This window comes from Dendrobates tinctorius, unplaced genomic scaffold (assembly GCF_039654945.1).
Source record: "Dendrobates tinctorius isolate UK_male_01 unplaced genomic scaffold, ASM3965494v1 ptg000056l, whole genome shotgun sequence".
NCBI classification, from domain to species: Eukaryota; Metazoa; Chordata; class Amphibia; order Anura; family Dendrobatidae; genus Dendrobates; species Dendrobates tinctorius.
The window spans coordinates 6,487,343-6,507,414 of NW_027361724.1; the positions used below are offsets into that span (position 1 = coordinate 6,487,343).

Consider the following 20,072-nt stretch of genomic DNA (forward strand, 5'->3'; position numbering starts at 1 on the left):
GGATAAAAGTTTGCCTTCTGGATTGAAAATTTCCAATTCTACTGATCAATGGGGAGTAATCACCTAACCTGTGAATAGGCAATAATTTGTTTTCACTGGACAACACCTTTCAGTTACGACTAAATTTGTGTACCCTGCTTTTTTTGTCTAGTCTATGCCTAATATCTGAAGATATGATAAAATATGTACTGACGACCGCAATGAGGCCCTTACCTCTCTGGTATCCACACCGGTAACTGTGATCTGCTCCCTCGATTCCCACTTCTGCTCAGTCTTTATGTGCGAGGCTGCAGAAGACACGAATACTTCCTGCTTCCAAGGAGGAGGAACTTCAGCACCAACTGATGTTGAAGTGATTCTTGCAGGAGAAGGAGACTTCACAGATCTGATTGGAGATGAAGACAGTCCTCTTCCAGCCGGAGAGACCGACCTGATGGTAATAAAAGATATTTGTACTATGATTCACTAGCCATAGAGACGTTTAGCTTTTCGAAAAGAAAAAATAAAAATAAAAATAAATAATGTCAAAGATTAGAGAAAAGAACTGTTTCTGTGTGGCAAAGAAAAAAGAAGGGATCAGAAAGTTTAAAACTTATTAGTCAAAGAGCAAGTTGCGATTCTGGCAAGACTGCATTCTCGAAAATATACAGCAGATAGCGGTATTACTCCACATGAAATTTTAAGATGCTAAAAAGAACATGCTTTCTTGCAAGTCAACTACAATAAATAGGTTCTCCTACCCATTAAACAGCAAAATACAAGCAACACACAAATAATTGTGTTATCTGTTTTTTTTTCATGGGTCCAATGAATTTGTCGAGTTTGAGCCTCAACACTGATCTAAGTAGAACATATTTCTAAAATAAGCAAAAAAAAATGTGAAAAGGCACATTCATTGTAATAGGTCCATGATCTATCCATAAAAATAACGGATAAGGCATGGAGCAAAAATAACTGACATGTGAGAGAGTCCTTATTGTACGAAAACAAAACATCCGTGTGGGATCTAATTCCATCTAGGTAAAGTGTTGTGGAACACGTAAGCATTTTCCATATTATTAATAGATTATACACTCACTGGCCACTTTATTAGGTACACCATGCTAGTAACGGGTTGGACCCCCTTTTGCCTTCAGAACTGCCTCAATTCTTCGTGGCAGAGATTCAACAAGGTGCTGGAAGCATTCCTCAGAGATTTTGGACCATATTGACATGATGGCATCACACAGTTGGCGCAGATTTGTCGGCTGCACATCCCTGATGCGAATCTCCCGTTCCACCACATCCCAAAGATGCTCTATTGGATTCAGATCTGGTGACTGAGGAGGCCATTTGAGTACAGTAAACTCATTGTCATGTTCAAGAAACCAATCTGAGATGATTCGAGCTTTATGACATGGCGCATTATCCTGCTGAAAGTAGCCATCAGATGTTGGGTACATTGTGGTCATAAAGGGATGGACATGGTCAGCAACAATACTCAGGTAGGCTGTGGCGTTGCAACGATGCTCAATTGGTACCAAGGGGCCCAAAGAGTGCCCAGAAAAAATTCCCCACACCATGACACCACCACCACCAGCCTGAACCGTTGATACAAGGCAGGATGGATCCATGCTTTCATGTTGTTTACGCCAAATTCTGACCCTACCATCCGAATGTCGCAGCAGAAATCGAGACTCTTCAGACCAGGCAACGTTTTTCCAATCTTCTACTGTCCAATTTCGATGAGCTTGTGCAAATTGTAGCCTCAGTTTCCTGTTCTTAGCTGAGAGGAGTGGTACCCAGTGTGGTCTTCTGCTGCTGTAGCCCATCTGCCTCAAAGTTCGACGCACTGTGCGTTCAGAGATGCTCTTCTGCCTACCTTGGTTGTAACGGGTGGCAATTTGAGTCACTGTTGCCTTTCTATCAGCTCGAACCAGTCTGCCCATTCTCCTCTGACCTCTGGCATCAACATGGCATTTCCGGCCACAGAACTGCCGCTCACTGGATTTTTTTTCTTTTTCGGACCATTCTCTGTAAACCCTAGAGATGGTTGTGCGTGAAAATCCCAGTAGATCAGCAGTTTCTGAAATACTCAGACCAGCCCTTCTGGCACCAACAATCATGCCACGTTCAAAGGCACTCAAATCACCTTTCTTCCCCATACTGATGCTCGGTTTGAACTGCAGGAGATTGTCTTGACCATGTCTACATGCCTAAATGCACTGAGTTGCCGCCATGTGATTGGCTGATTAGAAATTAAGTCTTAACACACAGTTGGACAGGTGTACCTAATAAAGTGGCCAGTGAGTGTATATTCAGTGGGTTGGTGCACTATTTTGGATCATTGATGCTAGAATAAGGAATGTCCACAGTGCACTAAAGAGGAGGTCACGTTCATGTACAGTAGGTGGATGGAGGAATAAAAAGCTTTCTTTCTAGTTTCCTAAAATCCTTGTGAGTGTTATCACTTTTTCTTTTCTAATATTTGGATCATATCTAAGAATATTTGCAAACATAAAGAACAGATCCAATATGTCCAACAGGAATCCCGCTTGTCCCCGCTCCATGTTTTATCCGTGTGTTCATCGAATAAAGAGAGGAAAAAATAATTTTCTGTGTGTCTGAGTGCCACTTTCTTCGCCTCCACTACTATACAGATCCAATATGGACCTAGTAGCGATCTAATAGGGACAAACAGATGTCCAAATACAGCAATCCTGAAGGTAAGTTGCAAGGCACACTATGATGTTATCAAAAACTCGTCGATACAAGCTGCATAGTCATGGCAATTTACTTTGTGTTTGCTTGGTCATTTACTTTACATTGATGCACATTACCCGCTAACAGCGGTCCAAGCTAACATCTGTGGTATACCAAACGGTTGTTACACAATCGTCACAGCTGTAGTTTGGACCTGTCTACAGAATCTGCCATTTTAACAACTAGCGCGTGCCTTTTATGCTTGTGTGATTAATCCCTTTTAACGTAATGTATTTCTTCATTAGATAGACTTTGGTACACTTTCCTCCAAGCATCACGTTGAGACACTTCTCGATTCTGCTGAATGGGCGGCAAGATTCGCAGAGGAGACAAATCACAAAATATGCTTACTAGAATTACCAGCTAAGTCATTTATCCGTCTACTGATTATATGAACTGTGCCCTATAATTCTAGAAATAGGTTATCAACACCAGAAAACGTTGCCTGTAAGGCCGGGTTCACATTGCATTGCGGGCAATGCGCTGCTGGCATCCGTTACATAGTGGCACTAACGCTATGTAACAGAAGCGTTAACGCCCCCATTGCCCCCAAATATAGTAACGCATCCTAATACATGCCAAAATTGGCGTGCGTTAGCGATGATGCGTTACTTCATGACGCACCCTCGAATGCGGTCTGCAGTGTTCGAGGGTGCGTCGGGTCTAGCGCACAGTGAAAGGACGCGTTTGCTGTGCATAGACCTGTATGGGCTAAAGCATGGTAGCGCATGGTAACGCATACATTAGCGCTAGGTCACAAAAGATGTCAAAAATCACATCTGCGTTATTGCATCCATTTAACGGATCCGTTAAATGGATGCCCCTAACGCAATGTGAAACGGTCGTTTTCCTTTTTTTTGGCATACGAGAAAAAACAAACTCTTTTTAACTAGTGTGCTGGAACCAATTTTCATCTATTTTTGGCCAATTTTTACCATCTGTTTTTCTCGTATGCAAAAAAAATTAATAATTACAAGCTTGTCCTACCCAATAAGTAGGAAAAAACAGACAGCATAAGGATGAAAGACTGATGAAATCTGTGTGCTATCCATTTTTCATGGACCCATTGACTTGCATTCACGAGTTTAATCAGTGACCCAGATCTGCCAACCACTTGGAAATGTGAATGGCTCCATAGATTATGAGTGCATGTTCTATCCGTGTTTTTTAACATGGACAAAATACATCACGATTAGGTCTTAGATAATTACTTTATATAAATACTAATTCAATGTTTTACAAGATCTAGGAAGAATTCATAGCATTTTGTACACCATTCTTGATTCAGAATTTGCTGGAGTAAGATGTGCCAAATGTACCAAGCGATGGGTGCCTCAATGAATTTGGCATATCTTTTGATTACCCATAAATCAGCATCAGTAGAATACACTAGCACATTTTCTATAGTTTACACCACCTTTTATAATAAATCTGTTGAGATGTGGAAGGACATAAATTATCTATTCCACTAAGCTCTGCCATTTTTTCAAACAGTTGACGGAACTGGTGTAAAAGCAGCAAAAATCATAAAATCTAAAGCAAATGTTGTGTTGCACAAAAATTTACAAAATGTTAACACCTGAAATTGTAACATGCCTAATGAATTGGTTCCTAAGCATGTGATAGTAGGTAAAGGAAAAATGATCATAAAGCAAAAATGTAACATGCTATTACCTGACAGGTGAAGGTACTGGTGCTTTCACCGGTCTAACTGGAGAAGGAGATTGCCGTACAGGTGACGGAGATTGCTGTCTGACCATCTGAACCTTTGTAGGAATCACCGGGGGAGTTGGCGACTTTGATGAAGGCTTAGGAGGAATTCTGGGAGGAGTCTTGTGCGGTAGCTGCACTCCTGCAGCGCTTTCAATAGTCATTTCAACTGTGGTACTGGAACGCGCATCAAAATGAGCCTCTACTCTCTGTAAAATGCACAGCACACGTTAACTCCGATTAGTAATGAAATGTATCACCTCTGTGAATAATAAAATTAATTGGCGTTGCTGGCACAAGCATCTCTGAACATTCACACAATGTTAATTTACCTTTTCGAAACGTGCTTGTCTGGTCTGGGAAATCTGAGCAGTAGATACAATTGTTTTCGTCTTTTTGGCAGGTATTTCTTCTTCAGCTAGAATGGAAGAGGATGAAAATGAGTTAATTTAAATATATGGATAAAATATTTAGCAGTGTAGGTTTAAGGGTTTTGGGGGGCCTACCGGTTACTCCCAGCTGATGATGGCCCTTATACTATTATACACTAGTGGCACTAAGGATGTCATAGCACGCTAGAACTTGGTACCAGAATCCACACCATATCACTTGTAATGAAAGGGGTTTTGTCATAATTGATCCGAGGCAGCACGGTGGCTTGGTGGATAGCACTGCAGCCATGCAGCGCTGGGGTCCTGGGTTCAAATCCCACCAAGGACAACATCTGCAAGGAGTTTGTATGTTCTCTCCGTGTTTGTGTGGGTTTCCTCCACATTCTCTGGTTTCCTCCCACACTCCAAAGACATATTGGGAATTTAGATTGTGAGCCCCATCAGTTTTGCACACATGATAATGTGTGCAAAACTGCAAAGAGCTGCGGAATATGTTAGCGCTATATAAAAATAAAGATTATTATTTAGGAGTACACCTCTCCCCAGCCTTCCAGATTCCTGTTTGCCGGGGGGGGATGGAGGGTGTTTCCTGAATGATGGACAGTGGCATAATTACGCTGCTGCTCTTCGATACTGCAAGCTGAGGCTTGGTTTGCCTCTGCAACATCGATACAGCGCACGGAGACTGAATGAAGCTAGATGGATCCAAAATCCTGCCTGTTTCGAAGCACCGCTTTCAAGTTGTAGATAATAGTGGTTATAAGTGATCTGCTCCTAGATCGTCCACTGCTGATGCAGTACAGAGGCAACAAGTAGTAAATAATAGAATTATAAATCTCTCAGTACTTGAAAAGGGTGAAGATTTTTTAATAACAAGTACATTGCAAAGTTGCTTTTCTTGAAATCACTTCGTTATTTTAACCATTTATACCGTTAAGAGAAGCCCTGTGCAGAAAACTTTTGTGTGGCCCCATTTAAATTAGAAGGAGGCATGAGCTAAGTCAGAGCTGCATTCTCTACACATAGTCCCAAGCAAATTATCAGAAGACATATATTGGAAGAAGCTAAATGCGAAACGCGTGTTGGGGTGATATCCTAGCTACTCTCTATCACAGGTCTCTGCCTCTTTGCCACTTTTTCTAACTCTGTATTTACTATTGTTTTGCATTTGATTCCCCTAATTTTGGAGCGTTGATACTCCATAGGTAACTATTTCTTATTTGAAATTTACTAGATTATCATCTTTCCTTTGATATTTTGTTTCCACAACTCAGCACTCTTTATCTCTCTTGGAAATTTTACATTTTTCATCTGATAGGTGGTACTGTTGGAACAGCTACCTGGCAATCTCTTTCATCTAGTAAATTACAATTTGGCACCCTCTTGATATGCTATCAGGTTTATTATAGCTAGATTTAGTTATTTGCTATTTTTCTGCAGATACTTTTCTTTTTATTCCTCAGAGATATACAGTTGTGATGTCTTATGGAACGTGCCCACGATCAGGAAGTAGCAGCGCTTTGGACGCTGCATTCTAATCATGCAGTTAAATCCACATATGTTCACTGAACAATGCAAATTTACCGCATCCAATATATTCTATTGTGGAAATTTCTGTTACTGATACTAGCAACTCCTTAACAGAATTTAATGTGCTGCGGCATGTAAACTAGAGCCATGGGTGAGTTCACACAGCGTTAAATAGAAGCACAATGGATGTAGGAGTTTTATAAATCCCATCCACTGTGCTTGTATTGCAGAATGCAGCATTTTGGACGTAGCGCAGGTCAGCTGCATCCAAAATGCTGCTATTCCTAATCGTGGGCACGTAACCTCATATGGTATTGCTACTTTTGAGCGTACACTTTGGAGTAGTTTCTCTGTACTGACATCATCTTTTAAATATCTTTAATATGTTTGTAATTGGACTAATAAAGATTTACTCTTAATATTCAGCCCGTATACTAATGTTTTCTCTTAGACTTTAGTCTACAAGACTCTATGGGGTAATGTTTCTCCTTGTGGAGAGTGATAAGCCAAGCCTGGCATGTCAGAGTGAGGAGACTTATATGCCATGCATGCGCCTCTGGGAAATTAAATATACAAATTGTCTCTTCAGAGAGGAAAAGGACTAAAACTCTTGCACCATCTACTGAAAGCAGCAATTCTAAAAGTCAACATTTGCAAATTGCCTCTTCAGTGAGGAACAGGACTTGAACTCTATAGCACCACCTGTGGGAAGCAGCTATCCTACAAGTCATTATCGAGCCTTTAATGAGTCTTGCCACATGACTTAGGATAAAAGTCAAATCAGAATCTCAATGTTTTGGGGTATTGCCCCTTGTCAGTGCAAAGTATAAGAACTGATTTGCCCAGGTATGCCAGAGCTGGTATGTTACTCTTCACAAAGAGAAACATTACCCCTTAAAGACATGTTAAAGGGTCGATAATGACTTGTAGGATTGTTTCTTTCATCAGCTAGAGCTATAGAGTTTAAGTTCTCTTCCTCTCTGAAGAGGCAATTTGAATATTACATTTCCCAGAGGAGCATTGCGCAGCAAATAAGCCTCCTTACCTTGGCATGTCAGAGGTGGTATGTCACTCTCCACAAGGAAAAAGGTTACCCCTTAGGCCAAAAGTCAATATAGACTCTAACAAGCTATGTATATTGCAAGGCTTGCTAAAGCGTGAACACTGACTTTTAGGATTGCTGTTTCCAATAAGGGGCACTGAAGAGACAATTTGCATTTCTACAATAATGGAAGACTATAAACTAATGAAAATGAAAACAGTACCTTGAACAGTTAGTTCAGCTGTTGAAGTAGCACGTCCGACATTATTAGTTGCATTTACAGAATAGGTTCCGGAATCTTCAGGGTACGCTTCTGCAATGATTAAACTGTAGAGGTCTCCATCTTGAAGGATCTGGAAATCTTGGGAGCTGTGAATTTCAGCTCCCTCTCTGTAGAACTTCACCACAGGTGTAGGGATTCCACTCACTCTTACGTCAAGTCGAACTTGACTGCCTTGTCTTACTGTCGTAGTCTGTAGTCTTTGTGTAAAGTTTGGGGGTGCAGTTTCAGCTAAAAGAAATCACAACAGTAGAAAGTCAAACTTAAAATAGCAATACATTTATTAAATGAGTAAATGTACTGTATGCGATGTGCACTGGGCAAATATTAGGGACAGAATGATTACGGCAATATCAAACTTGCATTTTTTTTATTTTAGTGGTGAAAAAAGACTTGAAGTTTGTAAAAATAAAAGATAAAAAAAGTGGGTGTGTGATGCCATTTTTCAAGACCTGTAAGGTTTTTACTTTTCTGCTAATGGAGCTATGTGAGGACTTGCTTTTTGCAGGGTGAGCTAACAGTTTTAACCCCTTAGCCCCCGGAAGTATATTCGTTTTTGCATTTTCCTTTTTTTGCTCCCCTTCTTCCCAGAGCCATAACTTTTTTATTTTTCCATCAAGTTGGCATTGTGAGGACTTGTTTTTTTTTGTGGGAAGAGTTGTACTTTTGAACCACACCATTGGTTTTAACATATCGGATGCTGGAAAATGGCAAAAATATTCCAAGTGCGATGAAATTGCAAAAAAAAGTGCAATCCCACACTTGTTTTTTGCTTGGCTTTTTTACTATGTTCACTAAATGCTAAAACTGACCTGCCATTATTATTCTCCAGGCTATTATGAGTTTATAGACACCAAACAAGTATAGGTTTTTTTTATGTAAGTGGTGAAAAAAATTCCGAAGTTTGTTAAAAAAAAAATTGCAGTATGCTCACATACTGCAGAAAATTTCAGCTGTGGATTTGGTCACAAATCCACAACAAAATCTGTACGTTACTTGCAAATTTTGGTGTGGATTTGGCTGCTGATTTACCTGTCAGAGAAATCTGCATGTTGTGGATTTGAAACATGCACCGCAGGTGAGTTTATGCAGCATTAAAAAGAAGCACGGTGGGCACAAGATTTCCATAAATCCCATCCACTTTGCTGGAACTGTAAGACGATGCATTTTTGATGCAGCAAAAACATGCATAGTCAAAGATGCACTAAAAGCTCACCGTGGGAATGTAGCCTGATATGGAAATGATTTTTGAAAACCCCATTCACTTGCATTGTATTTTGAGTTGCTTTTGATTTGTGGTGCAAAATCCAAACTGCGGTGCTGTAACAACTTCTGAATGTGTGAGCATAGTCTTACATTTATTTAGCTCAGGCTACTTCAGCCAACCACTAGAGAGCAAGATGATTAATAATCAATAGTAATAATATCTATTCTCAGTGAATTAACAGCTGGTTCAGCCTATTGTATACTGTATGCGTAATGTTCTGCATGTCATGTAGTGTTGGAAAAACATAAAACAGTTATTTATACCGGTAACGAGTAGCTCAGCGGTACTAGTTGCTTGTCCTGCTCCATTGGCGGCTCTTAGGGAGTATCTTCCACTGTGTGCTGCTGTGGTGGCGGGAATCACAAGTTTAGCGCGGCCATCGCTAAACGTGATCTGGACACCTGGCAGTGTAGCAGCAGAAATAACCTGGCCATCCCTAAACCAGCTCACCTCCGGAACTGGAAAACCTAGGAAAGAAGAAAGATTATGCATCACTATCATATTTGTATATGGATTACTTTCATCATAGAATTGTAAATTGACGTAGTTTTCATTGTTAAACAGAGGTTGACTTTTAGACCGAGGTCACACTTTAGTATGGCATCCGATGCGAGAGCATCGGATGCGATAGGCTAATGACCCCTGGCTCCTGCTGTGCTGCGAGCAGGAGCCGAGTGTCATGCTCTGAGAATCTCGCACAGAGAGGATCGGAGTACAGCTGTGGAGGAGGCAGAAAAACTAATTTCTCTATCTCCTCCATTGCCGGTGTCGGCATATAGTGCACAGCACCCGGATGATATCCGAGTGATGTGCGTTGTCTCACTCGCACCCATATTCTTATATAGGTGCGAGTGCGCAGAGACTCAGCCAAGTGTCAGTGCAAATCATAGACTGCTGCGATTTCACTACCGTAGGATGCTGAAAACGGACGAGAAAAATAACTTTTATGGTAGCTGCCCCATAGATAATAACATGTTTTATAGCATAGCACTCGTCCGTATTCCTTGCAAGTGTAACCCCGGCCTTAATATGATAGTCATGGAATATTTTGGGAAATCAGCAAATTGAAATGTATTATACCTATAAAACTTGTACGGACCCATAGCACTAATTCTACAGCAGATGACCCCATAACTCTGTCACCAATACACTTGCCTCAATAAGGCCGGAGTCACACTACCGTAGAATACGGGCAAGTGCTATACGAGAAAACATCACATAGCACTCGGACCAGTGTTAACCTATGGGGCAGCTCCCATCACCGTATTTTTTCTAAGGCGTATTCGACTTGTGTGTAAAATTGCAGCATGCTCCAATTGTACACGTATATTGTCAGAGATTTGCCAATGCAAGCCTATGGGTGCGAAAAAAACGCGGGCGCCACATGAATGGACCATCCATGTAGCTTGTGACAAATATGCACACATTTTCCTCATTTCAGCCCATTGAGCCATTTACATCAATGGGGAAAATCAGTGAGAAATGTAAAGCCATACGCATGTCATACGGCTGTCATACGCATACATGTGTGAGAGAAAATCGCATCATCACATTGAAAACGCATTACACACGGATGACCATACAGAGAACAATTATGCAACTATCGGCTGGGAGACTCGGACCGATTTTCCATACGTGAAGTGTGACTCCAGCTTAACACTGGTACAGCCACAGATGTCACCATAACATTAGTACAGGCACAAGTGTCACCATAACATTGGTATAACCACGGTGTCACCATAACACTGGTACAGCCATGGTCGTCACCAAACCACTTGGACATCTAGGGGTCATAACTCATAATAACACTGGCCCAACCGCTTATGCCCATATAACACCGGCACAGAAACAGGAGACACTATACTTTTGTTGAGAAATTTGAAATTCATGTAAAAATAAATGTATGATAAGAAATAAGTGTATGAGAAGAAAAACTCTTTGTTTTCCATTATTATAAGAAATTAAAGCTGTGATGATTGGTTGTTCTGGACAGTTTTACTTTGAGAGTTTCATAAATCCTTCTCCTCTCATGTTTCTAGCCATTTCATTTCATTACATTTTTGGTGGCATTTTTATTTTTTGACATTTTGCATTTTATACAAGTTATTATTTTAAACATTTTTTAAGCTATATAAATAAAGCTAATCGCCATACCAAAACAAAACTGACTTTTGATAAGAATGACACTGATTCCAAAATTTCTACAAAAATGTCTCAAACTGACACACTGTACTAAAAGGAGGAACTATAACAATGTATAACATATAATGTGTATCTACACTCACTGGCCACTTTATTAGGTACACCTGTCCAACTATGTGTTAAGACTTAATTTCTAATCAGCCAATCACATGGCGGCAACTCAGTGCATTTAGGCATGTAGACATGGTCAAGACAATCTCCTGCAGTTCAAACCGAGCATCAGTATGGGGAAGAAAGGTGATTTGAGTGCCTTTGAACGTGGCATGATTGTTGGTGCCAGAAGGGCTGGTCTGAGTATTTCAGAAACTGCTGATCTACTGGGATTTTCACGCACAACCATCTCTAGGGTTTACAGAGAATGGTCCGAAAAAGAAAAAAAATCCAGTGAGCGGCAGTTCTGTGGCCGGAAATGCCTTGTTGATGCCAGAGGTCAGAGGAGAATGGGCAGACTGGTTCGAGCTGATAGAAAGGCAACAGTGACTCAAATTGCCACCCGTTACAACCAAGGTAGGCAGAAGAGCATCTCTGAACGCACAGTGCGTCGAACTTTGAGGCAGATGGGCTACAGCAGCAGAAGACCACACTGGGTACCACTCCTCTCAGCTAAGAACAGGCATCTGATGGCTACTTTCAGCAGGATAATGCGCCATGTCATAAAGCTCGAATCATCTCAGATTGGTTTCTTGAACATGACAATGAGTTCACTGTACTCAAATGGCCTCCTCAGTCACCAGATCTCAATCCAATAGAGCATCTTTGGGATGTGGTGGAACGGGAGATTCGCATCAGGGATGTGCAGCCGACAAATCTGCGCCAACTGTGTGATGCCATCATGTCAATATGGTCCAAAATCTCTGAGGAATGCTTCCAGCACCTTGTTGAATCTCTGCCACGAAGAATTGAGGCAGTTCTGAAGGCAAAAGGGGGTCCAACCCGTTACTAGCATGGTGTACCTAATAAAGTGGCCAGTGAGTGTATGGTGAGTGCAGGACAAATAAAAAAAAAATAACCTGATTGTGAGGCTACCAGGTGTCAGAGGCCACCAATCTAATACTGATGGTCTGTCTGTAGAACAAGGCCATCAATGTAAAAGTACCAGAACACCTTTTTTTTTTGGTTTTTACTTCCAAAATTGTCAGATTTGACAATATATCTGTATATGCAAGATACATGCCGCTACCACCGGGGAGCGCTAACTGCATATGAATTTACACAGCTGGCAATAGATCAGAGCTGTGAACATCTATAGATGGGAATCTCCCTGTGATGGTGACTGCAGATAGCTGATATAGCGGTGTCAGCAAACGGATGAACACATTTTGTGCGGTCCAGTCAAAGTATGGAAATTTATACATACAACTAATTATTTAACTGAAATACTGAATATACTGATTGGATAAATATCTCTTTTTTTTACAATCCATTTTAAAAAGGCCAAACATTTGGTATAACTCAGATGTATCTAATTGTATTTTTAATCTATCATCTACATTTTCTTCTACATCATTGCTATTAGCCCACGTTCACACTATCAGTATTTGGTCAGTATTTATATCAGTATTTGTAAGGCTGAGTTCACACGTGGTGTTTTTTTCGCGTTTCCGTGGCGCTTTCAACCGCGCGATTTTGCCACGAAAACGCGAAAAATAAGCATCCCATGCATTCCTATGGGATTCCGCAATGCTGTGCTAATACTGCAGTTTTTACCGCGGCGGAATCGCTTTGCGGTAAAAAACGCAGCATGTTCATTAATTTGCAGAATCGCGGCGATCCCGCACCCATAAGAATGCATTGTTCCGCTTACTTCCCGCATGTGGCTGTGCACACCATGCGGAAAGTAAGCAGAACAATTGCGGATGGTACCCACGGTCCGGAGGAGAGGAGACTGTCCTCCGGGCTTTGGGTACCATATCCCTGTAAAAAATAGAATTTAAAATAAAAAATATTGTTATTCTTACCTTCCGGCGTCCCGCGCAGCATTCCCGCCTCTCTCTACGCTCCCGGTCCCAGTAAGCCTTTGCGAAAATGCCCGCGGGTCTCGCGAGTCTTGCGGTAATTCGCGATGACGTCACACGAATGACCGTGAGACATCGCGATCCCGCGAGAACGGACATCATCGTGGGCATTTTCGCAAAGGATTACTGGGAACGGATGCGCGGGACGTCAGAAGGTAAGAATAGCACCATTTTTTATTTTTTTTTTACATTCTATCTTTTACTACTGACGCCGCATAGGCGGCCTCAGTAGTAAAAAGTTGGTCACACTCGTCAAACACTGTGTTTGACGAGTGTGACCAACCTGTCAATCAGTTCTCCAAGCGATGCTCCAGATCGCTTGGAAAACGCTAGCATTTTGCAAGCTAATTACGCTTGCAAAATTCTAGTTTTTCCGCGGGAAAATCGCGGGAATTTAAAATGCAATTTTCCCGTGGAATGGAATTCTGGAATTCTCGCGGTAATTTCCGCGAGAGTTCCGGTACGTGTGCACTTAGCCTAAGCCAAAACCAGGGGTGGATGAGAAATACAGAAGTGGTGACGTGTCTCTATTATACTTTTCCTCTGATTGTGCCGCTCCTGATTTTGGCTTACAAATACTGATGTAAAATACTGACCAAATACTGAACGTGTGAACATGGCCTTGCAATGAGTTCAACTGCCTGAAAAAAAATGTCTTTTTTTTCCCCATTTCAATTAATTATTCAGAAGAATGGATGCATGATTTGGATGAGTTATTTGGGAATGAGCCACTGATACATAACATGTTTTTGCAATCATATACTGTATATATATATAAAATGAAATGAATAAATAAATAAATAAAAAAACAAAGCAAAAAACATAGACATGAGCGCCCCTGCATGGATAACATTAGCCATAGCCAGTTTTGCCATTCAGGAGTCTTGATAAACTGGGTGACAGCAGTGACTTACAAAAATAACTCAATGGATTGCATTAAAGACACTTATTAATATATAAATATTGCATTTTCTCCTCCTGCGCTTGTTACAGCAGCCTTTCTCTCAGGCTGCACAGTGTTCCTGTTTGCAAAATGACTGCTGATGGAGAAACATGTGATCAGACCTGTCCTTCAGTCTCCACCGATTGGAAAAAACTCAGCAAGGAAATGCGCAGGTAGATGGTCAGGTCTGGTCCTATGCTCCTCCATCAGCAGATATCCTGAGAGAGTAGAGCTGTGCAGTCTGTGAGGAACATGTGCAGGAGGAGAACCTGTAATGCAGTTAGGGCCACAAAGTCGTGGCCAAACACATTTGTGAAAACAAATATAAAGGCGAGTGAAATTTGCCAATTTAATCCTGAAAGCAGTTATAATCTTTGCTATAATATGCTATTATGGTATAATGTGTATAGCCAGAGGCCTTAGTAGCCATAGTCAAAATGTAATTTACTGCTGAAATCTTATGAGACAGAGGTGCTATTGGCTCTCCTCAGATACTAGAGCTTAAAGGGGATGTCCAGGACTTTTATATCAATGGCCTATCCTTAGTATAGGTCATCAATATCTGACTGGTGGGGTGCAACACCTGACACCACCACCAATCAGCTGTTCTCAATGCCACCGGTGATTGGAAGTGCTGTGTTGCGGGGCTGTGCAGCACAGCTCCGTCAGCCATATAGTGGCCGTGGCCGTGGCTGGGTACTGCACATCCACTTCCTATTTGAGTCAATTGAACGCAGATGTCTATGACCCGGGTCCAGCCACTATATGGTTGACAGAGCTCTTCTGTGCAGCTCCGCAACTGAGCACATCCGGCCAACACTGGGACTGGGAACAGCGGATCGGCAGCAATCCTATGAGAAATTGACGATTTATCCTATCCATAGGTCATCAATGCAAAAATTCCAGACAACCCCTTTAAGTTCAACTGTAATCTCTGCACAGCTATAGGAAAACTCTTATATATAATCCTTCTTTATATAATATAATCTAGGTTTTTAATCCACTCCTATATAAAATAACCTAGGCTCATAGTTCAGAACTACATATTGGTTATTGGCGCAAAACTCTGCTTCTAGTTTGGACCCCTCTTATGTGAAGAGGCAGCACTCGGCCCTTTTAAGGCACCAGGGCCCAAGTGTAACTAGGTCTTCTGGGCTTTTATAGGTCTACCTTTGTATAAAACCTCTGCTTGTATACAGTTACCTAGGTTAAAACAAGTCTATGAAAGAAATAACCTGGGTACATATAATCTAGGTTTATGTAACACAAGATAGGTAAATAAGGCAATTTTAGATAAAAAAAACTTTGGTACATAATCCAATTATACACAAAATAACTTAAGTACAGTCAGGACCTGCACCAGCTTTATATGGCAAATCCTCACTTTTGAAGTTCCCACCACAGGACTTGAACCTGTGATCACTTGTTCGCCAGCACAATACACTGCAATACTGTAATATTGCATTGTCTTGTAAAATTAGCCATCTCCTATGAATCCAAGGCACAGGCTGAATTTTACATGTATACTAACATGGCAAACACAGGGACCTTCTGATGAAGATCTGGCTGCCATGACAATTTCATTTGCATCCTACAATCATATTGCAAGGACTGATGGGCGTCAACTGGAACTCTATCCCCGTTTCCAACCTCTTAAAGGGGTTGTCCAGTCTAAATTGATAAGTCTGTTTATGACAGACTCATGACTCCCCCAGGGCAAGCACTTTGCGCTGCGAGGATTTTCTGGTTTCTGAGCTGGGAGAGGCAGTGATAGTATACAATTTGCATATTCCCGGGCTGAGCCTGTCTAGTGAGCGCAACCTCGCTCCATACACTTGTACTGAGCGAGGCTGCACCCACTAGTTGGGGTCTGCCCAGGAGTATGTATATCGCATATATTACCACCGTTCCCAGCTCAGAAATCGTATAATCCTCGCAGTGTACACTTTGTCTGCTGGGGGGATTTATAAGTCTGCAGTCACATAGAGTGAGTGCAGACTTTTCATTTTAGACTGGACAACTGCTTTAAATGCCACTGTCACAATTGACAGCTCATCTAAGAGGTTAAACTTCTTGAGTTCGAGTTATTTCTTCATGCAGCAGTTAGGCTCCGATGAATAGCGCAGCCAGCATCCATGCTCTGCTCCCGAGTCTATTCCATACATGCAATGTGTGTGCGCACATCTACCGTACATGCACAATGGATATTGCAAATTAAAACATGGGTACCATGTGCCTGGGTATTTGCCTGTGTTTGCCTGGTGCTCTACTTTTCTATATATAATTACTGGGGTAGATATTCGTGAGCTTCCCCTCAGCACCTCTTGCCTTCCATCTTCAAGGTCTATGCAATGATTAATGCCATTCTGTTTAGAGTTGAGCGAATATGTTCGGAATCGGTCGCCGAATCTGAATTTGCCATATTCGTGCCATATAGGCAGCCTATTCATGCCAAATTTATGTTTGATGATCGGTTCCGAACATATTCGTTCATTTCTACTCCCATTGACTCCAATGACGTTCGGAAAATATTGCAAAAACAATATTTGCTGTGGATCATAATCGGAGCCAAATTTTGAAAAATTTGCTCAACTCTAATTCCGTTATCTTGTCCATTCACATTCTACTGTCAATATGTAAAACTTGCCATGTCAGTAAACTTCTATTTTAGAAAAGACAGCTGTAGTCGAGGCTTTGATTGACAGGACAACTTTTTGGAGGCGTGACAATGTTAGGTGATGGAGGTCGGGGATTAACACACGTCAGACCTTTTATAGTGAAACAGCTGTCTGCATATAGATCAAGGGGGAGATCAGCTTCCCCGAAATAGCATGTCACATAGCAGGGCACCCCAAATTCTCTACAATATTGGTCCAATAACAATTATATTTAGGCTATCTTCACACTAGGTGTTTTGTCAGCTGGTTTTGCTTGTTTTTTCTTGTGTTTTTTGCTGCGTTTTTGTCATGATACATTTGTCTCTTGTGCACGCTGATAAAATTTAGTGCAAAAAAGAAAAATCTCATTCCATTTAACGCTGCAATACCTGAAGCCTATGATTTTTAGGTGCAGATTTTCAGCGTTTTTTTCACTACCCATTACTTTAAATGGGTGAAAAAATGCTGAAAGAAGTGACATGCTCTATTGTGCAAAAATAACACGCAATGCCCAAAATTCTGATGACAAAAATTCCGACACATGAGCATGAGAATTCTGAAATCTCATAGACTTTGCTGGGACTGTAAAGCTTAAAATTTGCATTAAAAAATACATAAAGAAAACTCTGAAAAAATGTCACATGTGAACATAGCCTTATGGTAAATAAAGTCGGGGAGCTGTTTGATTACACATTCAGTATATTCTTAGAAATCCATACATATGCATATATACATTAGTATAGCTTAAAAAGCAAGGTCTCAATGTAGTCGAGTCAACTAGCATGCATGTAGAAAAAACATTGTTGTCTACTGAGGCTGATTTCACACAAATCCGACTTTCACAGTCCGTGTATGGACCACAATGTACGGACTGGCTGCGGGTCCCCTAATCTGAGTTCGAGCCGGTACAAGGACTGTGAAAATCGAATGTATAAAACCAGCCTTACAGAAAACAGCTCCTCTCTTGTTCATGGACTGTGTCTGGTATTGTAGCTCAAACCTCATTAATTTGAATGAGTCTGAGCTGCACTACCAGGCTTGGCCTATGGATAAAAGAGGCGCTGTTTCTGGCCTTTCACAATCCTTTTAAAGTTAATCTCTGGAGATACATAGGTATAACTACAAATAAAATATATAACTGTAAAAACGTAGAGATGGAGTCTTACTTCCACTAAGTTACTGTATATTCATTTAGTGCTTCTTATTAATATTTTTATATTTTTTAAACCGCTTGCAAAAGCCTGGTTGCCCTTTTTATTTCTATAGAGCATATAATATTAGCTGACAGCTATAGTATAGCTCCGCTATGGTAAAATATACATGGAGCCGACTAAAAACCCCAAAACCTGTAGTTGTTGTCCATAGCAACCAATCACTGAGCAGGTTTAATTTTTCAAGAGCAGAATATGAATTGAAAGCTGTGCTCTGATTGGTTGCTATAGGCAACAAACACAGATTGATAAGTCTTCCTCACTGAGGTCAACATTCATCGTGTATATATCATACGTAGCAAATTTATAAAAAAAAAGTCAACTAGTGAATATATTATCATTTAATTTATGCTATATTAACTCGCTATCTGTCAGCCAGCTTTACAAGACAGGCCCTTGTGGAGTGACATAAGTGAATCTTGTAGGCCCCAATGCAAAATCTCAAATCCCCGACTATCACAGTGTTTTATGAGTGTTGGTCTTCTCATAGGCATCAAGGGGTCCTTTTAGACCACCCTAGGGTGTGACTGCACACTATAGATACGACCCTGTCTGTGCCACCATATGTAATAACCAAAATAAGGTCAAGAAGGGTCACAAAATAAATCATGAAATACAAATACGCATATAACAAAAGACAAGACATGAACAGAAAAATAAGAATGTTATCACAATAAATATTTTTCACACATGGCGTTTTTTGCGAAAAAAAACCCAATAGGTTTCTTGTGCCATTTTTTAAGAGTGTTTTATGGCCATTTTTTAGTATTTTAAAATGGCATAAAAATGGACTGGGTGAAGGTGGTCTAAAAAAAATCTGAGGCTCATCTGCAATAGAGTCCGATCCTCAGATTTCTGCCACCTCTTTACAGTTCCATATACGGAAAGGACCCATTCCACGGGAATGAAATTCCCATTGAAATCAATGGGAGGCAATTTGTGAGTACCGTAGATTATTTCCCAAAATCCATGTGTGAAAAAAAAAATATTTATATGTACCCTAAAGATATGTTTGCTCTATGGATGCATTTCAGACATTTGCTGAAATGAAAGCTATTCTTATGTTTTATCCCGGTGCTAGGTGGCAGCTTTGGCCAAAAATCGCTGTATGTCTCTGCTAGTCTATAGCACAATATGGGATCGTATTGTGACCTGTGACTGCGTCAAGAAAGTGACAAAAAATCCAACTAGAACCAATTTTTTGCTACCTGCCTGTCGCGGTATTGCGCTGAGTTGTAGCGATTTTTGGCCACACAACTTGTGTCGCGAAAAAAGTCGCTTTGCATCCCCTGCCTTGGTCTTGATAATTAGTCCTTTATTTAGACATAGCTCAGGCATTTAAACCCAGGTTTTACCATAACATAAATTCTAAAAATTATTTGCTAAGCAAAATATTTTATTGATTACACATATTTATATTCAACATATATATAAATATACATATATATATATAATTGTATATATAATTATATTTATCACATGAGATGCAAAGCAATTAATTTTAAAAAGATTTATATAATAATAATGGATTTTTATTTTTGCATTAAAAAATACAATATAACAAATACGATATTTTTACATTTACAATAATATATATATATATATATATATATATATACAAATGAATAAAATAGTTGCTTACCACTTATCTGAGCCTCAAAGGTTGCAGCACTACCCTCCAGTGCCACAACACTTTGTACCGGCTGTATAAACGTCGGCGCTTGCGAAGCCATTTTTATAGGCACTCTGAAAAAAAAAAAAGAAATGGTACAAAAATCAAATAATTTATTTTTAGACTTTTTTTTAACTGTCAGAATAAAAGTTTTTGCAACCATCAAATGTTGTTGGAGGCTTAGTAGCGTTAAGCTGCAGAAAAGCTCTATTAATTAATAAAGGAAATATTTAATAAATTAATTTTGTATCTATTTTACTACAAATAAATACATATTGATGCTTTACACAAAGCTTTACCTATAATGCAGAAGTAGTTTTCTTTTTTGTTGTTTTAAACAAATTATGGCCCAAGTTTCTAAAGGTATAAAATATTTGTAAAGGTGTTTTTATTATTGGAAAATAAAATG

The 20,072-nt window shown here is 40.3% G+C and overlaps 1 protein-coding gene across 1 annotated transcript in view; it reads right to left on the reverse strand.

Annotated features, from left to right (window-relative positions):
• The window catches only part of TTN (titin), a 295,687-nt gene that overhangs the window by 274,805 nt on the left and 810 nt on the right, over positions 1 to 20,072 (reverse strand). The window contains exons 2-7 of the mRNA XM_073577613.1: positions 19,634 to 19,737; positions 9,227 to 9,430; positions 7,640 to 7,927; positions 4,785 to 4,870; positions 4,417 to 4,661; positions 214 to 430 (exon numbers count right to left, since the gene is read on the reverse strand). Coding sequence (XP_073433714.1) covers positions 214 to 430; positions 4,417 to 4,661; positions 4,785 to 4,870; positions 7,640 to 7,927; positions 9,227 to 9,430; positions 19,634 to 19,724 — 1,131 coding nt within the window. The 5' untranslated portion in view covers positions 19,725 to 19,737. The remainder of the gene's footprint in view (positions 1 to 213; positions 431 to 4,416; positions 4,662 to 4,784; positions 4,871 to 7,639; positions 7,928 to 9,226; positions 9,431 to 19,633; positions 19,738 to 20,072) is intronic.